General features: G+C 38.8%; 1 protein-coding gene across 12 annotated transcripts in view; it reads left to right on the top strand.

Annotated features, from left to right (window-relative positions):
- Positions 1-10,911: 10,911 nt before the first annotated feature.
- The window catches only part of si:ch211-80h18.1 (uncharacterized protein LOC555593 homolog), a 47,660-nt gene continuing 46,943 nt past the window's right edge, over positions 10,912-11,628 (top strand). For all 12 annotated transcript variants that reach the window (XM_059010438.1, XM_059010431.1, XM_059010439.1 and 9 more), the window contains exon 1: positions 10,912-11,030. In XM_059010438.1, coding sequence (XP_058866421.1) covers positions 11,020-11,030 — 11 coding nt within the window. In that variant the 5' untranslated portion in view covers positions 10,912-11,019. The remainder of the gene's footprint in view (positions 11,031-11,628) is intronic.

Raw genomic sequence — 11,628 nt, 5'->3', positions numbered from 1 at the left:
CAAAAGGTTTAAATGATGACAAAATAATTTATTATAGAATTATGATTTTAATCCTTTAGTATATTAGTAGTTGATTAAGCAGATGCCTTTATCCAAGGCGACTTACAGAGACTAGGGTGTGTGAAATATGCATCAGCTGCAGATTCACTTACAACAACATCTCACCCGAAAGACAGAGCACAAGTGACTTACTATGGGTCACACAGCGAGTCTGTGAGTGAGCCGTGATTTGAACTGGGAACCTCCTCGTTACAAGGCCTTTTCTTTAACCGCTGGACCACACTGCCTCCCTAACAACTGCACCACACATCCAAAATATGTTTTTTGCACACTGCAGTTACACCTTTCAAACCCATATATATAAACATTTTTTACACACACACACACACACACACACACACACACTAAATGACTTAGGCAGTTTCACTGTATTACTGTACAATACAACAAAATGACTGCAAGTCAGTTTCATCACGGGTTGTTGTAATCCAGTAAACAAATAATTTGACAATAAAACAGAAGGTTTTTTTTTCCTTTTTTTCATAGTATACCGGATTGTGCTCTAATGTATGTATAATGCCTAAAATGAATTGCTGGCAAATGCGAAACAAAATGTTAAAGTAAAAATTATAAAAAAAATAACAACCTTGCAGTTCACTGCCGCATATCTCTTACCCTTTATGTAACAGCCGTACTCAAGTATTTCAAATTTAGATTGTACTCATCACGACAGGTAAATGGGTACACCCAAGATTTGATATTTTATTTTAAACTTATGTTTTATAGATGTTGAAAAATACAAAAATAAAACATGCCTAAAACCAATAGGCCATTGAGTTCCTTCATCCCAGATCAGAAGGACGGAGCACAAGGAGGTTAAGTGAGTTGTTCAGGTTCACACACACACACACAGTGAGTCAGTGGCTGAGCCGGGATTAGGACTGGGAACCTCCTGGTATCAAGCCCTTTTTTTTAACCACTGGACCTCATGCATCAACTGACTTTTATCAGACACTAATTCCAGGACTACAGCCAAAAAAGTAAACATATAGTTTTGGTAGAGATCGGAGTTCCCCAAAGCAGTTTATAATGCCGAAAATGCATTATAAACTGCGAGAGTTATTTCAATTGCCCCAGAAGATAGGAAACAGCACCACAAGGTCCAATCCATCTTGCAGGTATTGTTAGAATTGATATGCTCTTAAATAAATATTTGAATGTCGATATGCTAATTTTGTATTTATATTATGAATTTGTTAAAATTGAAAAGCACCTGTGAAAATCAAAGATATGTAGTTGTAAGGAGTATAGTAGTCTTCTTCAATGTTGGCTTGAAAACCTGAATAAAACCTGATGTCAAAAACAACACTGCGTTGAAAAAAAATGTTCTGAAATATATCACCCATCATGCTATCTGAGAAAAACTAAATAATCTTTCAATTCTATGGAAGACAAAGATTTAAACTAAAGAGATATTATGGATAGTTTCTTAATAAGTAAGCAAATTGTGAAAGAATTGGGAAGTAACAAGGAACCTTTGTTTAAGAAAGTCAGCCATGAATTGTAATGAAGAATATTCAAATGCTGTCAGCCTCAGGAAATCACAGAGGATTTCAAATATGCTCTGTGTGCTTTCTGTAAGCCTTTAAAAAAGTTTCCCCTGGTGAATGAAAACAGTCATTCTGCAGTTTCCCCATGCTTTTCCCAAGGTTATACAATGCATTTACGAAAGTTTGCTATGCTTTTTAATATGCTTTACTATACCTCTGTGTTTTACAATCCTTGCATATGCTTTACTATGCTTTGAACTAACAAACAGAAATTAAATTCAAGGAAACAATCTAAAAACACAAATTTTGCTTTAACTTTTTCTGCACTAGCTCTTTGATGCGAGCCATGCTGTACAATTCAGAATGATTTTATCTCATTGATATCAACCACCATCCGTGATTATCCCTCAATTAAGACACTTTTAGAATTCTAATGTTGCAGCTCCCATCCTTTTCACTGTTTCCCGTGTTTTACCATCATTCTAGTGTAGTGCTCTTACCGTGTTATTATATTTCGCTGTGCTTTTATAACACTATGCCACAGAAAACTTCAATAGAAAAGCGAATTATATAGGTAATGAAAACTATCTGATTCAAAACAACATTCAGGTTTATTGATGCAGGACAAAGAAAGCTAACCTGTTTTTTTAGAAGGTGTTTTCTTAGAGCAGAAGGTGGAATATTAAATAACATGTGTACGGCTGTATCGAATTGAGCCCAATCACTTAGAAGGATGATGCTGCTAAAACTGAATAAAGCTTCTACTGTATGAGACAAATCCCATTGTCAATCACTGCCCTCCTCTCACAGCAGTGATTACTTTTAGAATGAACATCATACCCATCACCTCATTGTGCAGGTCCTTCTGCTGAGAGGCTCTATGGGTTAGGATGCCACAAGGTCCCCCGTGCCTGATTTTCAGATACTCCAAATCTATTTTCCTGCTTAGAAAAAAAGAAATCTAATAAGTATGTTAGATGTACTGTAGTTTTTGCATGGAAGTAAAATAGCAAATGATATATATATATATAATTTGGGTGTTATCATAATTTGTATTTAAAAAACACAGTCCTACGGTTTCAACAAAAACCATGAACCATTTTAAGCATACTTTTAAAAGATCACTTGACCCTTGGAGGTTGCTCAAGGGTCTCAGATTTCAGTATTCACCTTTAAAGACCGAAGTTCAGATGTTACTCAGATTACAAATACACTGAGCTCCGTGGTGGTCCTTTCTCCTTCCTGAGAGGGGGGAGGGGCATGGCACAAACATTCCAAACGCGCAGAACAATACGCTATAGAAACCACGGCCAGAATAAAGCTCTTAAAGAATCAAGCAAGCCAGTAAGCTCTCGTAAGTGTTACAGGAAATTAACGGAGTATGCTTTCAGATGTGTTATCCCAGATGCCTGACCTCTGCAATGCATTAGGCCCCAAAATGCATTTTCCAAGAGAGAAAAAAAAATATGTCAAAAGGGTTCTCCATTAGGACGTGAAAACAAACAGAATATTTTACTCCCATTTCAGGTGTAGTGGTTACTTTTGGTCTCATGAAAGTTTTAATTAATGCAGAAACAGAAGAACTGACATTAACAGTACAACCCATGAATGATAGCCTTATTTGGGATTAACACCAGAACAAGTTTGAATCACCAGATAATGTATACTGTATGTCCTTCCAGAACACTTAGCTTGTAGATTTCAGTTTCCAATCACTTTTTTTATTTACTTACAGTACATACTTGTTTGAAAATGAATTGTGAACATGCTGGTAAAGAGACACAGTATACCATCTACATATTCTGTACCAGTGCACTGTAGAGTTTACTATTTTTACCATGTAATCCATGACTGAATGTTTTTGAAGTAATGTCCCTCCAGCCACACAGTTACAGGGGGGACAGAAATGACAGCTGCGCACCTCTACCTTCATGTCTTCAAGTCTTTTCAGAAGCCTTTGCAGGCCAGGGTTTTGTCTGCTGAGCCAGTGTAGAAATACTATCAATAAAAGGACAGTGAACAGCTACTGGTATCACGAGGCTGATAACATTATCACAGAGCAATGACCCTGACTGCTTTTATCTGTGTCCTGACCTGACCTGCAACCCGCTAGACCAGGGGTGTGCAATTCCGGTCCTGGAGGGCCGGTGTCCCTCCTGGCTTTTGTTCCAACCTTGCCCTAAATTACTTAATTGGACCAATTATTACCAATTATTGGTCTAATTAAGTAATTTAGAACACAGTTGGAACAAAAGCCAGGAGGGATCCGGCCCTCCAGGACCGGAATTGTGCACCCCTGCGCTAGACATTCCTGCTCCCGTGCAACCCGCTAGACATTCCTGCTCCCCTGCAACCCGCTAAACATTCCTGCTGCCCTGCAACCCGCTAGACATTCCTGCTCCCCTGCAACCCACTAGACATTCCTGCTCCCCTGTAACCCGCTACTAGACATTCCTGCTCCCCTGCAACCCGCTAGACATTCCTGCTCCCCTGCAACCCGCTAGACATTCCTGCTCCCCTGCAACCCGCTACTAGACATTCCTGCTCCCCTGCAACCCGCTAGACATTCCTGCTCCTCTGCATCCCGCTAGACATTCCTGCTGCCCTGCAACCCGCTAGACATTCCTGCTCCCCTGCAACCCACTAGACATTCCTGCTCCCCTGCAACCCGCTACTAGACATTCCTGCTCCCCTGCAACCCGCTAGACATTCCTGCTCCCCTGCAACCCGCTAGACATTCCTGCTCCCCTGCATCCCGCTAGACATTCCTGCTCCCCTGCAACCCGCTACTAGACATTCCTGCTCCCCTGCAACCCGCTAAACATTCCTGCTGCCCTGCAACCCGCTAGACATTCCTGCTCCCCTGTAACCCGCTACTAGACATTCCTGCTCCCCTGCAACCCGCTAGACATTCCTGCTCCCCTGCAACCCGCTAGACATTCCTGCTCCCCTGCAACCCGCTACTAGACATTCCTGCTCCCCTGCAACCCGCTAGACATTCCTGCTCCTCTGCATCCCGCTAGACATTCCTGCTGCCCTGCAACCCGCTAGACATTCCTGCTCCCCTGCAACCCACTAGACATTCCTGCTCCCCTGCAACCCGCTACTAGACATTCCTGCTCTCCAGAGAATTCAAGCAAGTACAGGGTTACACACAATAGTGCAAACTAGTTTATTGTGCCTTTGTGGATAGCAGATTCCAGTGAAGTTATTCGCATTTTATTTGAATCCCATTCCATAGTGGCTTAATAAAGTGATATGTTTTTTTTTTATTGTTGTTATTTTGATAGCCCAAGACTTGCCAACATCACCAATTGAAGACCCTTAATCAGAGCCGAGCAATGCCCAGTGTAGCACCGGATCTATTATAATAGTAGCTGACATCTCCAATTTGAATGGAAGCTTTTACACTCCTCACAGGTCACGATGCTGTGTCTGTGGTAGTTGCATCAACAAGCTAAAGCTCCATTTTAAAACCAGGGAGTTGGAAACGGGTGTGAGGTAGTAAGTATTCAAGTAACACTAGGCATGGATGAGACTTTTATCCTGCGAGTCCTTTAGTCAAGCAGACTCCCCTCAAAGGCTGTAATCGGCATAATCACTTGCTCAAACTAACCAATGAAGCATAAAGAGATCAAAAGAAGGAACTGTGTAAGAAACGTGTATTTTAGTCATATATTCCCTACTTTCAATATATTTAACTAGTATTGGGACTGCTTTAATAAATCTATGATTGCACACAGCACTTTAAAGATGTTGATAATGAATTGTTTAATTAATTATACCATAGCTGAATGCTGTTGTTATTTAGAGTAGATTGATGCTGTTTTAACTATTGGTAGCTTGCCTTTTATCTGATGTGGTTATGTCATTGCTTCTAATTGACGCACGTTACTTTTTTTTAGACACTACAAGCTGTTAATTATTTCTACTTAAACTATCCGCTTGATATCTTAAATCATGTAATTGGCAGCTAATTTCCTCGTTTGACGTTTTGCTATATATGTGCTTTGTTGGAGAGGTTTTTGGAATTGCAATCTAGTGAGAGAGACGAACAGCAAGGCCCGGCTGGCGTGTAGCGGCGTCTATGGAAAGAAAGTGATACTATTGATTATGTTTGTGTTCTGGTCGTATAGATACGGGATTAGTTGTAGAGAGACAATCCATTTGCATTGTTTAGTTGATAGAGAAATGCTTTGTAAACTTAAAGGTTTTTCTTAACACTTGTGTTTCTGTATTGCTGTTTAGGTTAACCCATTCAGTGCAGGGCGGCCGACCTGTCCGTGTGATTGTTGGTTGATTGAAGTCCGCAGCTCTGACCTTGCGATTCCAGTCCAGTCTATTGAATGGTGTAATCGCTGCTGTATTTTATTGGAATTGTGTTTAACCTGTTCTTGCCTACTTGGTTATTTCTTGTTTATCTTAAACTTAAATTAAACATTGTAAACTCTTAAAATAGCTTTTTCTTTTGTAGGTACCGTTTAAATCTACTTATTTGAATACAGCTCTTCTTGAAGGCTGTACCTCCTGGTGGTCTGGACTGGTACTGCACCCCTGCCAGATTCACAGCACACAATTCATTATATGGTGTTTTAAGTTATTGTTGGTGTGATTTCTTTATTTAGTTGAGTTCTGTTTGGTTTATTTTTGTGTATTTGATTTGTATTGTATTACAATTAGATTTTGGCTTTGTTCACTATTCTGTGTTTGGTTTCTTCTGCACTTTTCTTTGTGGGTTAAGCAGAGCTGCGTCTCCAGCCACCCCTCCTGGTACAGCTGTGACTGAAATAAAACCGGATTTCTAAAAGAGCCTGTGAGTATTCATAGTACATATAGATAACTTTTTGTCGGTTACAAACCTTTCCCAGGTTTTAGTTTCTATTAAATATTATTGGCAGAGTGGTTTTCAGAAACTGTTCCATTTCTCGTTTGCTATCCTGTCATCTCCTGGATAACTACTAACACTTAAGAAGTTTCCCATAGTAAAAGCACAGCAAAGTATAATAATTAAGCATAGTGATAACATGGTAAAGTAGAGTTAAGCTTGCAAAGCCCAGAGGTACTGTACAGTAAAGCAAAACCATGGTAAATACAAAGTATAACTATGGGGGGGAAAAGTGCAAATGTACCAGCGTAAATGTTTTATAAGGGGACATATATTTTAATGAAGGCAAGTTATTCACACTTACATTTCAGGGGATGGGTTTTTTGACTTGGGGGGGGGGGGGGGGGACAGGAGAGTACTGTAACCGTTGAATTAAATTGAATGATTGACAGGAACTGCTGAAGTATTTAACTTTTGCCATTACTAATTGTATGGATGTTTCACTACATGCCATAATAAAGTATGTATAACAATAAAACAATTGTAACATGCGCAGGGCCACTCCGCGTGAAGAAAGCTATAGAAAAGCAAACCGGATTGTAGAAATGTTAAAACAAAGCTCTCGTTGTTATTATGTCAGGCTTCAATAAGCACACAACGGCTGAATTGCTTCTCAAGTCTGTAAAGAGTAATAAATCTTACATTTACAGCTCACTTAAAAGCCAACCTAGTTCTCTCGCGAGACGTCTTGTATCCATCCGTTATGTGTAGAAGGTCAAGTAGGGCAGCTTGTGTTGAAGACATAATCCTAAAACATGAGTCGGGCAGGAATTCAGTGGAAATCAGCCCAGTCTGATGGCTCCACCGCACTACTAGGGCTAGTACACAAGGTTGCCTTTGCTGCTGTGACTAGAAGTCGCTGTGTGGCCTGCATTTGAGCAAAGTCGACAGCATGCACATAGGAGCAAAGCACGAGAGATGTTGGCTGGGGGAAGGCATGGCTTTTTCTAGAATCTTACAGTAGTGTGCAAATGTATTAGAACACCTGTCATTTATATCCGTTATGTACCGACCTGCATGAAAAACCTCTGGGTGTGACCATTTCAATTTTGGGTCAGTAATCATTTACATAGGCTACATATTACTGTTCTCTTATTATTTTAAGTGAATTGCATGTGTAGCCTATTCAAGTCATCAATTCAATTAGACAATCACTCCTTTGCCTTTTGACAATTTGCAAAGATTTTCAGTTTAGAGTGGTTTGATTTTCACTACTGTACATATTAAAAACCCAGGATAATTATTTCCTATGCCCTTTTGAAAAGCATATTATTAATTCACACAGTAGAAACTCTTGAGCTAGTGGGCGAGACAGTTACTGCATTAGACTGTCATGCCTTTGACCACTAAAAGCCTGGGCTTGGATCTGGTTTATGCCACATAAGAAAGAAGTTTGGTGGGACCACATAACTCCAAGTGAATAGTATTGCTTAAATATTATTGGTATTCGTTTTTAGTTGTGGTTGTACAGCTCTGGCCAAACCTTTTGCATCACCTAGAATTCTAGGATTGAGACAATTAAAAAGAAAAACTCTATGAACTTAATTTAGATATTTTCTTTTATTATATGATGTTAAATAAACTACAAAATTATATCGTAAAAGCCTACCCGAAGCCATAATAGTAGTACAGTATTTCAAGTTGGATTTCGAAATGTCACATTTTTTAATTTTTGGTATTTTTTGTTAAATATACAGTATGTAAACTACAAAGCGGTATGTCATTCAATATGTTAACATAACATCATGCAGCAGGTTTCATTCAACATTATGAAGCAAAGCTAGTTAATTCTATACTGGGATGCAAAACTTCCAGCCAGAGTTGTAGGTGTAGTAGTAATATGCACGCTGTCCCTTAATCCACTTGTTAACAACTTTGTATTAATTTAATTTCAAAGCTGGGTTTTTTTTTCGATGATAATGAACCAGGAAGAATTACTGTTAGGAACCATTCTCCTTTCTGATTTAAAAAAAAAAAAAGGGCCAGATTATCAATACTATTTACTTTCCGAAAGGCAAAAACCCCAGTTTCAAAGTCTAAAAGACCAAAAAACAACTATTTTCTCTTAAGGGGAAAAAATATGTACTTCAAACCAGCCAGTGTGGTGTCTATTATACTGCATACAAATGTACTTGAGGACATACCTGGACAGATAGTCACTGAATGCAGATCTGATAAGCCCACAAGTATTTGAAATGTATTTGCTTACGATTGTAAGTCGCCCTGGATAAGGGTGTCTGCTAAGAAATGAATAATAATAATAAAAAATAATAATTATACTGTATACAAACGTGTATACACTGAATGCAGATCTGATAAGCCCACAAGTATTTATACTGTATACAAACATGTATACACTGAATGCAGATCTGATAAGCCCACAAGTATTTATACTGTATACAAACATGTATACACTGAATGCAGATCTGATAAGCCCACAAGTATTTATACTGTATACAAACGTGTATACACTGAATGCAGATCTGATAAGCCCACAAGTACTTATACTGTATACAAACATGTATACACTGAATGCAGATCTGATAAGCCCACAAGTACTTATACTGTATACAAACGTGTATACACTGAATGCAGATCTGATAAGCCTACAAGTATTTATACTGTATACAAACATGTATACACTGAATGCAGATCTGATAAGCCTACAAGTATTTATACTGTATACAAACGTGTATACACTGAATGCAGATCTGATAAACCCACAAGTATTTATACTGTATACAAACATGTATACACTGAATGCAGATCTGATAAGCCCACAAGTATTTAGGTAACCGGCACTTTTTTCATCGCTCTATTGAAAGAATGTAAACTATGAATTTATATTTCACAATAAACAGATGCTACAAAGCATATCATCCAGAGCCAGAGGATACTTCAACTCTCATGGGAATGGTTCTGCAACAAGATATTCAGTCATGAATGAAGCACTTCCCCATTGACGAGGAAATAAAGAAATATAAAGAGTGAGCAAATATAAAGACAGTATTGTGAGGCCTGAGCAAGCCACTTTAATAAGATTATTGTAAAGGACATTGTGCATTGAATATGCTCCTATCACTCTGCCTTCCAGATTGAGGTGAATCAGGTATTTATAAAATCAGGGCATATAGAATTAAGTTAATCTAAAAAATGAAAGAGTTTTAGATTACATAGGATACCTCACCGACAATCAGGGTCTGTGTTTTACAAAACAAATTACTATGTTATATGAGACACTCATGCCCGGTCACTGGTTACTAGTAATTAAACCAATGACCAGTGGCTGTTTATTGTAATATTAATTACAGCAGAAAATGAGAATGTCATCAGTCACTAATAATCAGAACAGAGCCTTACCAAGAATTGCATTTCATCCTTTTATCTCCCCCCCCCCCCCCCCCCCCCACACACACACAAGAGTAACAGGTTTTAATATGGAATAGTTTAGACATTCTTTGGCACATATATAGACAGACAGTTTGAATGTTCTTTGACCAGCTAGATAAAGATATGTTGAAATACAGACTTAACAGACAAGCATAAAGGATGAGATCCACTCTTCACTACAGACCTAACGTCTTCCAGATCCATTTCCCAGTACTACTGATCCTCAGCACAAACTCCTGTGCCCAATTCCAGTAAGCAGCACAGGACTGAGACATTGCCAGTTACTGATATTCGTAGCCCTTTATTTAAAAGAGAGCAAACCAATATTGTGAAAATCTATCTGCAATATTATCGCAGGTCCCTCTTCTTGTGTTGAAGATTGCTTGCTTGTTCTTTGCTTGCATTGCATAAACTGGAATATGCAGCTTTTTCAAAGACAATGCTATAGAAGTAGAAGATTAGATACCACAGAGTTTGCATTTTTGTGATCTACAGCATTGTACTCTAAGAACTGCTGGAATGGTTCAAATGGTTTTGCTTGGGTTTCTCTGTAGTAATATCAATATGGCTTCCCAATGGTGTAAAACAGTGCACAATGACCCCTGCTCAATAGATAACTCCAAAATACCAGCAACAAGGGACTAAATAATATAAAGTATTCATACTGAGCAGTGTCTATGTTTACTTATCAGAATCAGGGAACGAAAAGTAAGCAGGATGGGGAGGATCAACATAATCCCTTCCCTGCTCTATCGTACCAGGAGGGCTATGCCCACTTCTGATGTCTAACCACATTTCAATACAGGTCAAGTCACTGAATTCAGGTAACTCTGGGACACCTAACAACATTCTCAACTTACAGTAAAACCAAACTGACAAAACTTCCACTCAAGAGATGTTTTACCTAGTGGAGCAACAAGTCAATGAACCAAAAGAAACTACTCTCTTTCTTACATTCGCTTCCAAAATATCTGGGGGAAAAAATAACCCAATTTTCTATTTTACAAAGTTTCTGTTAACTTCTTCATTATAAGGCAAATGTGCGAGTCCCAGGGGCTGGGGTTATCATACAAGCCCTGCCCCTTCTCAAGTTGACAGAGTATAAAACATAAAGAAGGTGTCCAGTGAAGCATAAGGAAGTGAAAGCCTGCATGTCCACTGCACATCGCTTGTGCCTGTGATACCTACTCAAAGATGTTGTCTCGGTAAGTGCACAAAGGAGAATCTTAATGGTGTGTTATCTGTTACTGACGGGAGAATTAGGCCCTATGGTTTTCAAAACATGCTAAATGCTTTTAAGGGGAGTTAAGGATTGGATTTCTTTTACTTGGCATATATTGTGGTTCAGGTAAGACTGTTTTATTCTGATGCAGAGCTGGTACCTCTGGATTAGTACAGACTGGTAGGTATATTAACAGCTTTGTTTCAATGTGATCTTCACTACTGGACCCCTAGCAATGGAGACTTGTGTGTCGTTTCATGCAGTCTTTGTTTACAGCTTTTAGGATATCTTTTTGGCAGTAAAAAACTGTAAGGATGCGAGTTTGTAGAACTTCAAAGTCAAGAGAAGCAGGCCTGTGATGCAGCTTTATAAACAGAGACAAGGATGTTAACATACTAGTGTATTCGTGAAGCAAATACCCAGAACAGCAGTAATAGTGATCGAATACTGTATCCAGTGGGCTGAAACCCTGCACGGTATTGTTTGAACTTGTTTTTTCTTCTTGTGTGACATGCTGTTAATCATATACAGTATATACATCTCATGTGTTAAGTTAATATCTGGTACTATGGATTTGGTGG

This window comes from Acipenser ruthenus, chromosome 3 (genome assembly GCF_902713425.1).
Source record: "Acipenser ruthenus chromosome 3, fAciRut3.2 maternal haplotype, whole genome shotgun sequence".
NCBI lineage: Eukaryota > Metazoa > Chordata > Actinopteri > Acipenseriformes > Acipenseridae > Acipenser > Acipenser ruthenus.
Note: the sequence above shows the minus strand (reverse complement) of the source record. Positions and strands in the feature narration are given on the sequence as shown.